At 43.6% G+C, this 19,114-nt stretch overlaps 2 protein-coding genes across 2 annotated transcripts in view; one reads left to right on the top strand and one right to left on the bottom strand.

Annotated features, from left to right (window-relative positions):
- The window catches only part of NBEA (neurobeachin), a 453,025-nt gene that overhangs the window by 137,856 nt on the left and 296,055 nt on the right, over positions 1–19,114 (bottom strand). Inside the window, exon 41 of the mRNA XM_050977434.1 lies at positions 8,327–8,463. Within this exon, the coding sequence (XP_050833391.1) occupies positions 8,327–8,463 (137 nt within the window). The remainder of the gene's footprint in view (positions 1–8,326; positions 8,464–19,114) is intronic.
- Positions 4,353–6,409, top strand: MAB21L1 (mab-21 like 1). The gene has a single exon (XM_009102877.4). The coding sequence runs from the start codon at positions 4,553–4,555 to the stop codon at positions 5,630–5,632; it is 1,080 nt and encodes a 359-aa protein (XP_009101125.1). The 5' UTR covers positions 4,353–4,552; the 3' UTR covers positions 5,633–6,409.

Below are 19,114 nucleotides of genomic sequence, written 5' to 3'. Positions count from 1 at the left end.
ATACAGAAAATTGAAGGTACCGTCAACTTCTATCACACACACACAGAAGATTCTGCCTATTTTATAAAATGTGGCACATACAGCAAACCCAGCACAAATATCTGTCTTTAGTTTTCCTATAAAAAAAAAAAAAAAGTGAATTTATTGTTGCTGGCAGGATGATATGGATGAAATAACCAGGAAGAATTGAGGGGGGAAGGGGAGAAAGAGGAGCCAAGAAATCAGATACATTCAATGAGCCTTCAAACTTACTTCAGCAGTAGGGATAAATAATTTAATCAACTCAGCTTCATTCTTTTTCTTCCTACCTCCCTAGTGCAATTGGCAGATATTAAAAAATAAAACTTTAAAATTCATGAGCAGTTGTGTGTGGAAGAACTATCACTATGCAATAAGAAATATAAAGTGATATCCATGCAAGCCTTTTGTGTAGATATGCATCTGCAAGTGCATTTTTAACTCACACTTTTCACCATTGAAAAAGAAATTATTGGTTAAATTTATATGTATGGCAACTTTTTTTTTTTCCTTTTTTTTTTTCCTTTTTTTTTCCCTAAATTGCAGTTTGGAGATGTGGGCGAATACAAAGATTTTCAGCATTTGGCTTTTCGGCTAACGTGAGCACTATATGGCAAGGCAACGTTGTTTGAAAGATTTGATATAACAAGCAGAGTTCAACAAATATTGTTATAGTACACCCTAATTAGGGAAAATATCTGGAAAACAGCAGTTTGGTAAAAGTCACCACTATCATATGGTACCATTATCATGACAAATGATCAATCATCATTTTAATGAGGTGACTTTAATCCCGATTTTCCAAAACAACTTAATACTCAATAAACCCAGTAAAAATAAAATTCATTGCTGAAAAGGTGTTCCTTTTGTAGTTTACCAAGGATGCATTCATAATTACAGAGAAAAATTAACTGAAATGATCAGAGCTTTGAAAAATATCTATATTTTTGTATCATAGATGGTCATATAGATAATAATTTTCGATGTCTAAACCAAACTGACTTCTTGTCGTGGTAAATGATTGGGTCACTTCAACAGTCGCATTTCAGTGGTGTCTGTGATGCCTAAATATACAAATTTTTAAACTATTAAATGTTTAGTGTGTGAAACTAAATGATGGAGTTAATAGCGACTTTCAGTGTTAAACATCACCTAATCAAGCATAAATCTAATATTTCTTATAGCCACCGAGATACAATGAATACATATAACCTTGCATTACTTGGTATCATAGCTTAATCTTAGCATTACACATTGAAAACTCTTATTTAGTATCTAAGACGTAATTTTTGTTTAATTTTGCCACGTCATGAATGTTATGACTTCTGACAGCTTAAAAGTACGACCTTTCCACTTTGGCCTTTGGCAACTGGAATCGCCAAGCTAAAACCCAGGGGGCAAAAATAAGCAGAACCTGGCCCGGAACATCCCCATCGCTAACATGCAGCTCTGAGGCTCCTGCATCTCCGAGAAGCTGAGGGGTGCCCCCACCGCAGGAAAGGGCTGTTCCCTCGGCGGAAAGGGAGGAAGGGACAACCTTTTGTCCGCCCGCTGTAACTTTCGGTTTTACCCGGCGCTGGCCTGTGACCCTGTGCGAAAGGGGCTCTTTGACATTTCCATCCCAAAGAAGCCCTCTCCGACACGGCAGAGCCGGCAGTGTCGAGCCGGACGGCTCCGGGAGCAGCGGCCGCCGCCCGGGGAGGGAACCAGGGCCGGACTGGGGCCGCCGCGGGCTTTCCCCCGCACCAGCCGGTCCCCGGGACCCGCCTGCCGCAGTTGGTCCCAACTTGACCGCTTTTCCTTCCTGTGCACAGCCCAGCCGTGCCCTGCTGCGGCCGACGCCGCCCCGGGCCTGAGGGCACGGCGCGACCGGGATCGCCCCCGGGCCCGAGGGGCGGGCTGGGTCGTGCCGGGCCCCATCCTGGGACAGTGGGGCGGGATGTGCCGGGCCCGCCGGAAGGGGGAAGAGGGAAAAGGGAAAAGGGAAGAAAGCCGACCTTCGCCCCCGCCGCTAAGCAGGTTGCCCGCGCAGCCGGGGGCAGCCGCCGGTAGGAGCGGCGGGGAGGCGCCCGCCTGTGCCCTCGGAGCCAGCCCGAACTCCTGGAAGCGCCTGCTCCGGGAAGGCTGGGGCGGCCGTCCCCGGGGCCCGCAGCGCCGCGGCCGCACACGCCACCGCCCCGCGGGGGAGGAGAGAGAGGGAGGGAGGCGGCAGCCCCGGGCCCGGCGCAGGGACGGCGGCAGCGCTCCTCGGCGGCGGCTCGGCAGGCACCGGGACCCGGCGCTCTGTGCCGCTGCCGCCGCCGGTCCCGGCGCGGCCGGGGGGAGGCACGCGTGTCCCGCCCGGCGCCCGGCCGGGAAACTAAGCGGAGGAGGGAGAAAACCCGGGAGGAAACTGCCTCCTCTCCGCCCCAAACAGACAGAAAGTGGTCGCCCTTCTCCCGGCGGCCAAGGGCTGCGGCCGAGAAGAGGTAAGCTGCTTCGGGACGACCGGTCACCTGCAGTTTTTCAGCGACAGCGACAGCCCCAGCCCTGCTCAACTCATGAGCAGGAAAGGATTCCGGTCGGCTTCCTCCTCGGGAGCGGCACGGGAACACCCATATAACCGCTAGACCGAGGGAGCCAAGCGCAAAGTCACAAATTCTCTGCTATGTGCAATAAAGTTGGTCGCATTCGTACGCTGAATAAATGTGAAATGTTCTTTGTGGTATGACTTCTCCTCAGTGACTGATATGCCCGTGACATTTACTTTAGGAAAAGGTAATGGGTTAGTAGTTTAAAGATTCTAAGCGATCAAAAGCTTTGGTGGGTTTTTTTTCCCCATATATATATATATATATATATATATATAAAATTTAGGGCTCTCGCTCAGTAAATGCTGTGAAGCAGAAGAGCATACCACTCCAGCTTATTTGCAAATAAATGTCCCGATTACCAACACTTAAAGTACCGAAGGCGAAATTTGCTAATTACACATCACACAGGCGAAACCCCAAACTGTCAGACAAGCAAGCCAGCATGTTTGCAGTCGCTAGCGTGCCTCCCGTGTGCACATTTACTAAGCGCAGCTTGCTAGCACAGCTCGCTCTACGATAAATCCTCCAGGTTTGAAATTAATAGGTACTTATAGTGCGTCTCGAAAAGCAGCCGAACATCCACTCCTCACAACATATCGGAGAGCAATACAGAATATAAAAACGACGCTAAGAATTGGCAAAGGAGATTTACCGTCTGTATCTGCTACTTGATTTTTGGAAGGAACGTGAAAAAGACCTGACAGATATGTTTAGCGATTGATTCTCCCTTCATAAGGTACAAATACAAAAAGCAAGGCAGAGACAATGCCGAAATGCATTAAACCTCAAAATCGATTAGAGCCCGTCAGAAGATCCTTTAAAACAATACAGATCGTGGACTTCTGAGCAATATTTTATTCCAAAGAACACTAAATTTGCCGTGAATCCGCTGCCTTGTTCACTGGCCGATTCACGAGAGAAAAAAAAATCCAAACCTACTTCTCGCTTGCAGTTACAGACAACTATCAGGAGGAAAAGGACAGCGTGATGTGACGCCGAGTGGGGGTTAATGAATTTACGCCTGTGCTCCTGCCGGAGCCAGCCCGGTCTGTAGCTCCCTAGTTGATGGATGCCCCTTAATACACCTGCATTCACGTCCCGGCCATGAGGAGGCACGCAGGGATTCAGTACGGAGCGCACAGTTTTGCCAAGTCCTCTGGAAACGTCAGTACCCTTCAAGTTACACCCAAAGGAGAGCGATTTCTCTTGATTTCCGAGTGTACAGAGGACCGGGGCGGCTTTCTAGCCAGTAACCTTCTACCTTTCTGTATGTGCCTGCGTGTGCGTGTGTGCGTGCGTGTGGCTGTGTATACATATCTATCTCCTAGAGAGGGATTAATTAGCCGGGTTCGAGCTGAAAGAGGCTGCAGTGACGAGCCCAGTGGCGATTGGCCGCCCGCCTGCCTGGCCCTGCCTTTATAATTTCCACACGAGTGCATCTGGGCTCTTATACAAACCAACAGCCAGCTTCTTCTGACATACACACACGGCACTTTTTTCCACCATCTGATTAACCGCCCTGCATACACACGGTGATTACTACGGGAAAACATAAATAAATACGAAGAGGTTTTATTATTTTGACTACTGGAACCCTCGCTGTGTCTCAGTGCAACTTTTGTTTTTTCTTGCTGCTGGGAAAGGTGCTGCTCTCGATGCTTTCCTCTCACTCACGGACCCTTTAAAAAAAGGGGAAGGAAAAATATCGCCCCCTCCAGTCCCCCGCCCGCTCCCCCCTCCCTTCACCCCCCCGCCACACACACTTCAAGACGGCTGATCTAAAAAAGCAGGAAGAGAGCATCTGAGGAGCAGCAGCCCCGGCGCATTTTGAAAAACATTTGTTACATTTCAGAGTGCGGCAGCCTGTTTCTCCTCTGAAGTTGGCTCCAGCCATAGCAGCCGCATTGGATCCCACAGCCTATTGCGAGACTCCGGTATACAATCCGGATCTCTGCCCCAACATGATCGCGGCCCAGGCCAAGCTGGTGTATCATTTGAATAAATACTACAATGAGAAATGCCAAGCCAGGAAAGCTGCAATCGCGAAAACGATCCGAGAAGTCTGCAAAGTGGTGTCGGACGTGCTGAAGGAGGTGGAGGTGCAGGAGCCTCGCTTCATCAGTTCCTTGAACGAGATGGACAATCGCTACGAGGGGCTGGAAGTCATCTCCCCCACGGAGTTTGAAGTCGTGCTGTATCTGAACCAAATGGGGGTTTTCAACTTCGTGGACGACGGCTCCTTGCCGGGCTGCGCTGTGTTAAAGTTAAGCGACGGGCGCAAGAGGAGCATGTCCCTCTGGGTGGAGTTCATCACGGCGTCTGGCTACCTCTCCGCTCGCAAAATCCGGTCCAGATTCCAGACTCTGGTGGCTCAAGCCGTGGATAAGTGCAGTTACAGAGACGTGGTAAAGATGGTGGCGGACACCAGCGAAGTGAAGCTGAGGATCAGGGACCGGTACGTCGTGCAGATCACTCCAGCGTTCAAGTGCACGGGGATCTGGCCGCGGAGTGCTGCACACTGGCCGCTTCCCCACATCCCCTGGCCGGGACCCAACCGGGTGGCGGAGGTCAAGGCGGAAGGCTTCAACCTCTTGTCCAAGGAGTGCCACTCTCTGGCCGGCAAGCAGAGCTCGGCCGAGAGCGATGCCTGGGTGCTGCAGTTCGCGGAAGCTGAGAACAGACTGCAGATGGGCGGCTGCAGGAAGAAATGCCTCTCCATCCTCAAAACCTTACGGGACCGTCACCTGGAGCTGCCGGGCCAGCCCCTGAATAATTATCACATGAAGACTCTGGTTTCCTACGAATGCGAAAAGCATCCCCGCGAATCGGACTGGGACGAGTCGTGCCTGGGGGACCGGCTCAACGGGATTTTACTGCAGCTCATCTCGTGCCTCCAGTGCAGGAGGTGCCCGCACTACTTCTTGCCCAACTTAGACCTCTTTCAGGGCAAACCTCACTCGGCCCTGGAAAACGCGGCCAAACAAACGTGGCGACTGGCTAGGGAAATACTTACCAACCCGAAAAGTTTGGAGAAACTTTAGAGGGTAACTATAAAACCGGCCTGACCGATAAATCTGCTAATTTCCCGATGAAGTTTAAGATGCCTGTTTGAAAAGTCATATATTTCCACTTGACAATGCAAATAATATTCTCTTTTAAAAAGGAATATAGCTTAGGCTCTTTGCAAAGAAAAGCAAATGAGAACAGCAAGCATCGTTCCTCTTTGTCACAGTTTTGCAGTTCCCCGTGGGGGAAAAACAAAAAGAAAGAAAGAAAGAAAAAAGAAAGAAAAGAATAAAAGTGTGCTACCTGGAAAGGAAAATTTGCCGTAATTTGATTGTGACCATTCTGCCTAAAAACGGTACCAACGGATTATAACAAAACCCGGTATTTTTATGTAAACCTTCTGTGAGTAAAAAATTTGGATATGCCACCTGAACAAACCCTAATGTACCTTTTAATTTGTATCAAATATTGTGATCTCACATTGTCTTTGAAATTGTGGATGTTGGTGTTTTGTGATTTGGTGATCAGAAGTTAAATTGCCATTTTGGATACTTCAAGGACATTTTCTGCTAAAAAGAAGATACCATTTAAAAAGGTAGATTTTATCACGGTACTTTTGTTAATTGTCTTTTGAAGTGTCTGAATTTAACAAGTTTACATTTTTCGTTTCATATATATTGCTTGTTCTATTTCTAACATTCCATAAATATACTTGAAATGTTATTTAAATATATTCAAAAGAAATTTGGATTCTGCTTATATAATAACGCTTGAATATTGGAATTATATATTTGAAAATGCACTTGAAATACACTGGATAATTACTTTTTGTGATTTAGATTTTAATTTCTGTTGCTGATTTATTTAATTACAAGCTAATAAATGAAGTAAAATGCATATGGGTAAGTGTTTCAATATCGGATTAAGTGTTTCACTTGAAAAACCAGAGGCAGCAATGTTTTGTGGATTTTTCCTTTCTGTGGATAGTTGCTTAAATCCTGTAAAACAGAAAACTTATGGGCAGAGTCCTGACTTTGCATTTTGAATAGTTTTGTAGAATAAGGAAGTATTAGTTGTACAAACATATTAGAATTTAGCTCCAGATCACCATCAGCAACTGTCAGACACCAGCGTACTTATTACTACAGTTACACTTTTTCAGCCGTCAGGAAAGAAGTCTGTTTTGAAGGGTTTATTATACGGTGCTGTTGTGTTTCTGCTGGCTTTTGAACAAAGCTGAGGAAACACAACGTATCTGTGAAGGAGTGTTTTGAGTAAGCAGTGATCCTGATAAAACTAGCAATTTGGTGCAGGTACTAATAAAGCAGAAAATAAAATTTATAGGTGGGAGCCAGCACCAATAAAATGAACAACAATATTACTTCTGACCTACTAATCCGTTACGAATGTGATAAGATTGCCAGTTCCACTCCCAGAAATCAAGCCCCTCAGCTCCCAGGGCATTCAGAGGGAATAACATGTGCATGCTCACAAAACTGCACACAATCCAGAGCCGCCCGTCTGTACCGCACTGCCTGGTCCCTCTCAGGATGCTTTTCTTTCAAATGGCTTTTAAATCAAAACGCAAATTAACAACGGGGATTTTGATTAGGATCTTAATAGTCAACAAGTGCTGAAAGAGGCCGATCTCCTGAGTGACACCCACTACCAACTATTTCCAGTGGGTGCACTTTAACAAAACTGTTATACCCAGAGATTCTAACAGAAACTTTTTACACCAGCACTGCGAAGAAAGTTCCGAGTTTGACAAATTATTCACCAAAGAGAAATCACTTCATTGCAAACGTATTCAGACGAGGAGTTTTCTTGGAAATTATTTATAATATTTCTGCATTAAAAAACCCCAAACCCCAAGGTCTTTGTAAAAGTACCTCTCCTATTTCCTCTCTTCCAACATTTTCCAGAGCAATAGCAAAGAAATAAAGAATAAAAAGACATGCAGACGAGAGGAGCGCCCTGTTAGACACGTCCCTTCTGTCTGCCCCCTCCTCCCCCGCGTGGCATCCCCCGCGCCGTTCCCGCGGGGAGAAAGCCACGCAAAGGTTTCCGCTCAAGTCACGCACCCTCCCTGCTCTGTTGCGGCTGGGCTGGAGGTTTTCACGGAAGGGAGGGGGAAGTGGGGCGGCGCTGGAGAATTAGTAGTAGTAAATGACTTCAAAAAAAACCAGAGCTTTCCCAGGAACCAAGTCTTCGGTACATGTCTATTCCCCCCTCCCCCATTTTCTTTTCTCCCCCAGAAAACAAGCATTAACTTTCATTTCAGCAGTTACAAAGTGTTTATAAAATGAGCCGTATTTTCTTACGTGGAAACTAACGTTTTTGAAATAACGGGATTCTCCGATAACCTCGGAAGGCGTAAAACCCTCCGCTGTGTCTCGGGGAGGCTGCGGGCTAGGACTGCTGCTCCCTCCAGGGATTTCAGAGCAATTGGCTTAACTACTAAATCTGACCACGTTCATACAAAGGCACCGCGAGAAAGGCTGCTGGAAAACGCGTACGGTGCCGTAATAGAGGATTTAACATCATTAATACATTGCGCTTTTCTTTTTTTTTTTTTTTTCTTTTTTTTTTTTTTTTTTTTTTTTTTAATGCAGCGAAAGGCGGCAGACAGGAGCGGAGTTTGGAATGCGGGGGCGGCCCCGGCGCACGTGTGCCGGGACCGGGGACGGGGACCGGGACCGCGCCGCCCTCCCGCGCGCTGCACTCACCTTGGGGTCGATCTTCTTGAAGGCCGAGTCATCCTCGTCCACCTCGAAGTAGATCTCTGTGGTGGTGATGGAGAGAGTCCCCTTGGCCACCACCACGGGGGCGATGAGCTGTGCCGGCGTGCTGAGGACCACGGGGCCTGCAAGGCAAGGGCAGCGGCGTCAGGTTGGAAGCGCCCGGCCGGCCCATCCCTGGTGGCCCTTCCCTCCGCCGAGCCAGCGCCCGGAGAGCCCCCTCGTAAACCCAGTTTGTAAACATCGTGTTCATTCCCCTCCTGACCGCGGCCAGCGCTTTGAACTCCTCGGCCGGGGCACAAGCGAGTTTGTGAGCTCCGGGGTTGCGAGATAAATCACAGCAGCGAAATTCAGAGGGGTTAGGGTGAAAAATAGCTGCCTCTTAGAAGAAGGTCCCCTCTCTTTTCATGCCCTTTTGCTCCTCGTTAACGGTATCACTGTTTATGTGCGATAGCGGCTGCTCGTTCCACACCGCTTCGATCTGGCAGCCCAGGGTCCCCGCGGCGGCCGGGCCGGGCCGGGGGCGCAGGGCAGGGCAGCCCGCAGCCTCTGCCCGCCACACTGACCCTGCGAGGCCTGGGGGCATTATTTTTGAGTCTGGATCCAGACCTCAACTCGGACAAGTAACGCCAAATACGAGGGGGTTTTGTTTAGTCGTTTGGGATTTTTCTTCTTCTTCTTCTTCTTTTTTTTTTTTTTTTTTTTTTTTTGGCACCTATTTCAATATCCCATGCACACAAAGGCTAGCATCGTTAAATACATTTACGGCACGAAAGATTTTGTTTCAACTCGCTGCAGCTTATCCTTTTAAAATTACTGTAACAATACTTCGCTCAAATATATTCCCTAACGAGACGCTTTCACGGGCATTGAAAAGATGGGATGGGGAAAACCTACTGTAAAAGGCAGCCTTCTCCACACAAATTGTTAGATTTTAACTCAGGAAAACAAAAACCAAAATAACCCTTCTTTAATCCAAAAGACAAGAGGATCGCTTTTCCTCCATCTTATCTTCAATATCAATGCCATCTTCTGTTAAAGCTGACAGCGGCCGTGTTTAGGAAGCTTACTTGCTTCGAAGAAATTATTATGTATTAAATATTCTTCTAGATTTAACCACGAAAGCCTGTGGGGTAAATTGTATATATATACATAAACACACAGAGCCACATCCGTGTACAAACACGTATCTGACACATAAATAATAAAACTCCAGTAATGAGAAGCTGGGTACACCACCTGACTGATGCACCTTCTAGAAACTGGCCAACTGACCATCTCAGGAGGTACTAAACAGGGTTTGCTTGTAATACGCAGCTAAAAAAATTCTCCCTTGCAATAAGGGGAGCCCTGTCAGGGCAGAGAGTCGTGAGCCTCCCGCTGCCTTCCTTCCCCAGCCGCCGTGCGGGCGCTGGCGCGGCCGAGCCGAGTCCGGGGCTGCGGCTCGCACCGGGGCCAACGCCTCGGGTGCGCCCTCTCCTCCTCCCGCAGCACTGCCCGCACACTTCACTACCAGCTCTCGCAGGCAGCACTTCAAATTACTTACTTAGCCCAAATTACTCCTGTATCGGCGCATCTAACTGTCATGTTGTTAATGCTTTACTCTACTGTAACACCCAATTTGAGCCCTTATTGCTCAATATTTTGTCATTTACGCTGCAAAATAAATAAAGAGGAAGGCAGGGATTGCTGTGCGTACAAGGGGAAGCTAAAACGCACACTTTCAGTGACAGCTTTCAGCAGCCCAGCGTGGCGGACGGGATAATATTGATACAAACTCTATTTTCTTTCATTTTATTGTTTTCTATCTCCTAATAAACCGAGGTAGCCTCTTGACCCCAGTCAGCTGATCGGAATCACATGCGCCGGGCTTGCCTTGCTGCTCTCCCAGTCTAGCCTCCATCTTCTCTCCCTCCCTTGGCGGTGGGAAAGGAGCCGATCCGAGCCGGGGAAGCCCGGCTGGAGGCTCCAAAGGGCAGGGTGATCGATCCGAAACGCCGCTTTAAAGCCTCATCAATCTTCATCTAGGTTGCTCAAGTAATTACGCCCGATTCTCTTGTACGATTACAAGTGGATTTGGGTTTCTATTCCCCAGGCCCCCTTTCTTTGTGTTTACAGAAGGGGGGTCTGGGCAGCCGGCGGTTCCCTGACCTGCAGAAGCACTTGCCCTCTCAAGCAGAGCGCCCTACTCCTTCTCTGTCCCTTCTCGGGCACACTTGGCCCTGCGCAGGGTGATGGGCGCCCCGGCCTTTGTGCGGGGAGAAAAGCGCCTTGGAAAGACGCGTCCTGGAAACGACCCGATATTCTATCACTTTAAGGAAGCGTTTGTGGGCTTTGCTGAATCCCAGAAGGAAGAACATCAATTTAATCCAATTACCTCTTTTCCCCTGGTGTTGTGTGGCTAAAATAAAAATAAAGCCACCGCTATTTAACGGCCAAAAGGCCAAACCCTATAATCTGCCATTCAGGCGGAGACAATGGTGCGCCCCGGTTAGCGGGTGATGTGCCCTCGCGGACCGGAGCAGGGGGCAGAGCTGCATAAGCAGGGGTGAACGTGGAGGGAAAGGGAACAGTCACTTCTTAGCCCGTTCCTGAAGGCAGGGGAAATCGGGGATTTCTGCGCTTCTACTCCTCCCGAGAAAAGCCTCCGAGTTCCCTCCCAGACTGGTATTTTGGCATCTGCCCTGCATTCTACTCAAATGACACCCTAGATTTGTTGCAAGGTAAACATGTCAGAGGTATCACAATGAGACAAGGAATAAGCATTATCGTACTTTCCAGATAAGAAAAGGTTTTCCTGTGGTTTTTTTTTTTTTTGTTTAGGAAACCCCCCCCACCAAAAAAAAAAAAAACCCACCAAAAAAACCCCAAACAAACAAAACCCCCAAATACAAAACAAAACAAAAAACCCCACAAAAAACAAACAAAGAAAAAAACCCCCAAAACCATAAAGCAAAATAACTAGCAGTCACATTATGGGATTTCAGGAGAGGGGATGTTCAAACTAAGTTGAAAAATATCTTTACAGACTTTCTTTTCTGAAAGCACAAAATGAAAAAAAAAATCGGTATTAGCAGTGTTTCATTTTTACACTTGTCCTTTGGAAATCTCCAATTACAACTTGCAATTCCATAGCATGTTTAAGGAGCACTGAGTCTTTTTGTTGTAGCCTTCAGGGAGCAAGCCAGCCACTGAGAGAATACGAAATTAATCCACTACAGCTATAGAGAGAGAGGATTATGTTTTAATCCCCTTTGGGATAGTCTCTGGATTTTAAGGATCCGATATTAAAATGTTTACATAGAGCATAATCAAAATAGCGCAGATTTTCCATATGGCACCGAGGTTTCGGGAAGCTCTGGATCTCCTTCCCAAACCCAATTGATAATCTAATGAAACAAAAGCTGAGCACACCTGAGCCAAGAGCCGCGGGACGGGCTCATTCGCATTCGGGAAGGATAACGAGCTTCGGCTCCAGCCTCCGCCCGGCCCCTCGGCGGTGGCGACTGCGCTTTTCCAGGGGATGTAAATATTCATTTCCAGTGCGGCTGCGGCCCCGGAGAAGGCCGGGGCCAGGGCCGTGCTGCCCGGGGGAGAGGCAGCCGCAGCCGCGGCACCCGGGGATGCTACCGGGCGCTCCCCGCGCAGCGCAGCAACGGCGGGCGGCACCGAGGGCGCTTCCCTTCCCGCTCCGGGGGAAAAGCCAACCTGTGGCTGCCTCGCTTCGCCCAGCAAACTGGCGTTTGTGGAGGGGACCCGTGTCTAGGGTGCTTGTCAGCTCCTGGGACTCTATGCATAAGCATCTCTCTTTACGGATCGTTTCCCTGCCTCTTCCACACCTCTCCGAAGCTATCGGGGCGACCGCAACAGAAAGGCAGCCACCTACCAAGGAAGTTCTGGCCTTAAAACGAGTCCAGAAATCACTTCAGACACACAGGTCTAGCAATCTGTTTAAATGGTGATTTTTCCCTGTTGCCTGATCCCTGTGGTCAGCCCATGTGATTTACATTTCTAAAACAAACTCTACCACACATCTACCTTTTAAAATAATATTTTCTTTCCAAAAGTAAATAATTGTGAAATTAGAAGGTCCCAGTGAATAAAAGCAGAATGTAACTTCCCTGCTCCCCTGTGTAATTTTTGTTAAACAGAGACTTCATTCCCTGCTCTTGCAACTTAGCTCTTGTATTTTTCAAACTCAAATAAAGCAAATCAAGACAAGTGAAAAGTTCTATTACGTTTAAAAGTTCATTATCTGCTAATGGAATATCAGTAAAATTACACCTTTTAAGGAAAGTTGCTAAAGAGTGGTATTTTGAACTTATTATTTCAAATATTTTAATTTTCATAAACTGTCATTTTTAGCTATAAGAGCTAAACATGTATTACATTCATAAGCCTGAAAATTACACTGGAGGTATATCTGCTAAGAAAATTGGGCACAATTACTCCTAAGGAGGGTAGAGGTATATGCTTTTATATGCTGAATTATGAAAAAAGACATTTACCTGCTACAGGCTGAGAAGTCCAACTTTTAAAATAAAATTTTGGTGATTACCCATAAACAAAAAAGTATTAGCTGGGACAAGTACTTCAAAAACATATCCAGTCAGCTCAACCAATTTAATTTTACAACCTACTGGTAATTACTCTGAAAAAAAACAGGTGGATGTTGGCATATTTAATTTTTAACTGATACTGGTTTAAAAGGAAAAACATATAGATCTTTTTAATATACATATATTCAACATAGATTAACTGAAACCAGTCCTTTTACTATGTAAAACAGTTTGCATAAATTCATTTTGTAATTTGATATGACACTTACACAAGAATTTTAGATAATAAGAATAATTAAAAATCACTCACAAGATACTTGAAATAAGACAACTGAAATTTCCTCAGCATTTTAACTGTACAGCCAGGTATATCTGCCCCTGAGTTGTATTTGAAATGTATAAAAATCCTTATACTTAAACAGATGTAACACATGCACAAGTGCACAAAAAGTTCAGTTTCTTGAAATGAAAGTCACATAGCATGGAAGCAGAAAGAAGTATAGGTACCAGAAGGTTATAGGTTCTTTAGTCTGAAAAATATTTCAACCATTTAACATCTAATATAACAAATGCAGTGCCAAGTAAATAACAAGTAAACAAGGTAGGATTCCTAAACAACTCACAGAATTTAGTCTATTTTTGTTCCCATTGTCATCATAAATTTGATTCAAACTACCCTTTAAAAAGATTTCTGCAGTAAATATATTGAACTTACATGAGGATGGCTGTCCCCAATTTGTTCTCCACCATAGCAAATACTTCAAGGCAGTAACTTCACTCAAGCCAAGGCCCTTATAAGAACCTACATATACAGCTCCCTTTACACATCACTTTCAACAGTTTCATTAAAGATAATTTTCACAACTTTTTAAATGCAAAAACCAGAATCTAAGTCTAAATATGACTATAATCTTGGTTTTCTCTTCCACTGAATAATATCCCAAATTCTTTTCCCCTGTTTTCAGAGATATCCAGCTTATTTTGTTGGCTTTTTACTCCTGCACAATCATATGTTTCATATTGTGAGAGAGGGATTGACTTTTTTTGTTTGTTTAAATGTCATAGCCTGTGTGGATAGGCCCTGATATTCAAGATTTTCCCCATTTTTCCCCCCTTTCCTCCATAAAGCATGTAACACTACTACTAGTAACATCAAAGATCAACTTAAATGGTCTTTTTCAACAACAATGACTAAACAATTACAGTAATTCAATTCTCTTAAGTGGTTGCCATAACAGCAAGCAAATGTGTTTGATTAAAAAGAAAATGTAAATAAAAACAATCTTGCCTATTATAACTGTGAATAGAATAGTAAGAAAGAATTACATAGTTTTGATGAGATTATATAGGTTGCTTCAGAAGAAAAAAAATAATTTTAGCTCAAACATATACATACTCACCTATATATTTGAATTAAGTGACATATCTTTGTGGGTAAACTATTATTATTGTAATTCTATACCTTCCTGGTCTCATTAAAAGAAAAAAAAATTAAGTAGTGCTTCTTCCTGAGGGAAAACATGCCTCCCAATATTCCTAGGAATAACTATTTCTTTATATTGTTCCAAGTGTGATAGGAAGCAACCATTTAATAGAACAGTTAGAGAATATGCAAAGACAAACTCAACACAAAACAAAAGTCAGTCTTACTGAACCACTGAAGGTTCTGTGGAACAATCAGTTGTGTGTCTAAAAGCCCAAAGTAACTCAGAAACAAAACATTTGCTCCCTTTTGCAGGTAAAGTCAGATTTACTCTGTGGCACGCATGAGAACTTCTGAATGTGCTGATGTTCCGAATGGCTTACATGGCTTTAGAGTTTTTCCAGGACATGTCCAAGTGCCAACCTGCCAGATGATCAGGTATTAATAAGTCAAGACTCCCCCTAATGATTTACACCTGGCCAGAAATGTAAATATTTGGGATAAGGACCTCACCACTGCAATGCACACATTTGCCACTTCAAAAGTAGATTCATACAGTGTGCTCTGCCTGAAGCTATACCTTGGAAGGAATGAGTAAATTAAGATGGTTTAGAAACTTAAGAACTTGATTGCTAGGCAGTGCATCCAGATGTGAGTATTCTACACTGATACAGTAGGACCTGCACAAGCTCCCTCGTCATTCTCAGGTAATACTTAAGATACTTTTACAACCTAGAAAATCTTAAGTGATGCTAAACACACTCACAGAAGTAACAATTTTTCTCTCTGGGAGAGTCACTATAGCTAGCTATTTAATCAAAAAGTAACAGAAAAAAACACACCTTAGAAATGCATATTTAATGTTCAAAAGAATACCATGTTTAATGCTAATTTAAAGAAGAAAGGAGGAAGCAGAGAGAGAAGCCTGCAATAATGGTATACCACTGAAACAGGAACTCGAGCTAACGAGTCAGGAACACAAGGGATCAAATCCCAAATGCCAGTCTGAGCAAACCAGACTTGACAGGTATCTTATACAGTCCAGTTTGTGTACCTTGTCATGCCCATAGGGCTCAATTGATTGGAAATTTAAGGAAACAAGCCCTTCAGCTTTCATTCCTTCCAGTCTCCATTATGGAAAAGCTCTTCAGATAAACTCTAAGTCTTGTATTTCTTGAGACCAGAGTGAACAGAAATATTATGTTAGATAGCTCATGATATTTTAAAGTTCACTTATATAGATAGTAACTCCTATATCTGTGTGGGAATGAAGACATAGGTTGTTGGATCAGCATATAACTTGACAGGTATCTTTGGAAAAATCACTTGAGATGCAGCACTTGTTAACTTCAACATTTTCTGAAAATATGAGTATTTCTAAACCACACCAGAGCCAATTCTAGTGCAGCTGAGTCTGCTAGTTGGTTGCATGTATTGCATTCCCACAGTTAGGGTAATTCAGAAGACACTTCCACAAATATCCTCTGGTACCTTTTGAAAGGAGAAGTGATGTGTCCTTCTGCCTTTTTCCTTAATGACCTGATTCCATTGCTGGAATTTTATTGCTTCGCAAGTCTTGACTCTTGTTTAAAAGTTTGTTCAAAATGGCTTCCAGGTTAAGAAATTACAAAGATGGAGACTAACAGAGGGTGCTTACATAAACCTTGTTTTTTTAGAAAGCCAAGCTAAAAGCATGGGATGAGGCTGCCTCTGGTACAATTTCTGGTTAATTAAACCAAGACTAACCAAAATGTCTTCTTGACTGATCTTCTAATTGGCTTCAGAGGAAAAAAAAGAAAGGCAAAAAAAGTCCTGTCCAAAGGTCAATGAAAATGCTTAGTTTAAACACAGATACTGTCAATACAGTTCTGAATACATTCCTTCAACTAATTTATGGTGGGTCAGTCCCAATATGTTCTTATGAAGAATAAATGGATTTTTGCATTGGAACCAATTGCATAGTGAAGATGAAATAAGATGCAAAATGGTGGAGTTTTTTCATGTCTAGGCCCGTCTTTCTGCAGTCTCCTATATAATCAGGTAGCTCATCAGCTTGACCCTTGATGAATTAACTAGTTCCATCCAGGGTGTGGCATATCAGAAAAAGGGAGAAGCTACAGATCTGTGATGTCATAGGCTCCACTGTAGTCTAATTTTGCAGCCTTAGAAATTAAAAAAAAAGAGTTTTGCAATGTATGGAAAAACAAATTAAATAGACTGTTATCAGTGGACAGTAACAAAACATGACGCACTCTAAGAGCCACTCATAAATACAATCCAACAGATCTTGAACTGATTTAATTTTAAAGCTTGGAAAGCAGGAAATCTGGTTGTCATTTTAAAAGCTGAAGATGCTCAGACTTAGGGTTGCTGTACTAAGGTACAAAGAGAAGAGTTCTTCAAAGCTGTGCTTAGGAGCACTATCATATGTGACTGACAACCACCTTATAAAATATTAAGATATTTTGGGTAGTAATATGGAAAAAATGATTAGAATAAACACTGAGCTGTCTAAAAATAGAATGCTATAGAAAGTGTGGGGCTTTTTCTTTTTCAGTGTGAAAGCCAACTACATATCAAAAGTATAATTGTTTTCAGTTTATGCCTGAATCTATACTTCAAATTAAACTCATACAAATATGTTTTTCTTTTTTATACTTAGACTTGAGGATCAAAATCTAAATACGTAAAAAACAGAAACTATGAAAATCTGGCTGAAATAAATTTCCATGTTTGGAAGTAAAAGGCTTGTGTGGTTACGTATCTATCAGAGAATGGGAAACAGAATCACTCTTCTTACACATTCCTGTCACTTTCCCAGACAAGCAACTGCCCCAATGAAACTCCTATCTTGAATGCTAATTTGCAATAATAATGAAGTTTGAAAGGAAAAAAAAAATCTACTTAGTAGTGCATGCTGAATTCAGTAAAGAGTTTCCATTGGGAAGCTTGAAAAAGTAGGAGAAATATATAGACTTTTTTGTATTCTCTATTGAAAATTTTATATTTGTTACTTAACTGACTTATTTGTGTATGCATATAGATATGCATGCTTTCTAAAGAAAAAAAGCATAAAGTATGGCAAGGCTTACGGTACCTTAGCCACCTCCAGACTAAGAAAAAAAAAAAAGAAAGTGAGAGTGTAAGAGAGAGAAGAGAGATAGAATGGGAAGGAAAGAAAGAAAGAAGAAAAGAAGAAAGCAAGCAAGCTAATAATGACTACCTCTGGCTCTGGAAGTATCAGAAGTACAAGTTGTTAGAGGCTGAGAGAGAATTATTAGGAAGCCACTGTACCACTGTGTACTTGCTACAGTCCTTGCTGGGTTTCCCTTATGGTTGTTGCTTTCTGCCCTGTAGGCCACTCCAGACCATCAGAGCCACTGGTGTGCCAATGGCAACTGCTGCAGGAGAAGGAGAGAAAGTGATGGACAACAGGGCTCTCCCAGCCCCACGGGAGAGAACACACCAGGGCAGGAGGAGAAAAGTTGGAGAGGGAAGATGAGATCACCCTTGGAACCACTCTCCAGGGGGGAGAAGGATGAAGATGATTCTTTCCCTCTACCCCTAAATGTCCTGAGTGGGCTGTGGTCACTGCTGGAGGCAATAGCAATGCTGTTTGGTCCTTTCTTTTAATCTATTACTCTAACAGCAGATAATGCAACAAAAATTTCTCTGGTTGGCCTCAAATACTTTATTTTTATATGCCTGAAAAATCTAATAATTTGAAAATCTTCCTTCTCAGTAGAGGCTCAAGTTTATGTTGTGGTTTATTTTTTTTCATTAAGAAAATCTACTGTTTGTCTACCTGTTTAGTCTGTTCACAAAAACAACAGAAATAATACTACACATATTATTAAAATTTTGAGAATGGCAACAGAAGAAAACTCAAGAAAATATGGTCCTTCTTTACTCCTTAGGAATAAGTAGGAAAAAGTTTCAAACAGCTTTGACTACCGGAGATTGTCTACACTGGTCAGCTCTTGCAAAGAAAATTCCATGTCAGACTTTGGCCAAATGAAGTGTTACTGTAACTCAGAATGTAGGTGTATAAATTTAAAATGGGTATTATACATCTGAAGATGAATCAAAAATATATGTTTTCCATAAAAAATACTTATTTTGCAACGTTTTTTTCTGGCTTTAGGTGCAATTCCTTGATGTGTTAGTGGTTTTATTGCTGCATCTGGTCCTATGTGAGACTTCTACATAATTTCAGGAATGTAAATGAGCTGTTTGTTAATACCTGGAATAGAAGATTTCCCCATGGGATAAATAATATATATTTTTTAATTTTTCTTTTTGTACTGCTATACAACTTTAATTGTAACTCTATGCAGTACAACTTTTGGCACTATTCCAATTCCCTCTAATGACATCATCTAAAATGTTTTCCTTTGGAAATTAGTCAAAATTATGATGATTTCTGTTAGTTTGTCTGAAAAGAGACAAAAGGCTTATATTGCATAGGCCATAAAACAGATGTTGATAATGTTTGTCTGGACTTCAAACAGATGACCTGGAAGTGAAAGGTCTTATATCTCATTAATAATAATACAAGCTGTCAAATCCCCCTGACCAAGTGTGTTCCTTAGCACAGGGCAGTAAGTCAATACACTCAGCACACTCCCAAGAGGTCTGGAGAGAAGACTTTTCGCATTTAGTCCTCAGGCCAGGGCGGACTCGCTACTCGTGCTGGCTCAGATGGAAGATCAGCTCTTGTTTATCAGTAATAACACTGCTTTCTAGAAATATTTCTACTCTAGTTGCCAAAAGTTATGGCAGTGCTGGGATGCT

Source organism: Serinus canaria, chromosome 1 (genome assembly GCF_022539315.1).
Source record: "Serinus canaria isolate serCan28SL12 chromosome 1, serCan2020, whole genome shotgun sequence".
Taxonomy (NCBI): domain Eukaryota; kingdom Metazoa; phylum Chordata; class Aves; order Passeriformes; family Fringillidae; genus Serinus; species Serinus canaria.
The sequence above is the reverse complement of the archived record's forward strand: the minus strand, read 5'-3'. Positions and strand labels throughout refer to the sequence as shown.

Bases quoted from the DNA above. Each gene is read 5' to 3' on its own strand.
- MAB21L1 (XM_009102877.4), top strand. From the start codon at position 4,553: ATGATCGCGGCCCAGGCCAAGCTGGTGTATCATTTGAATAAATACTAC.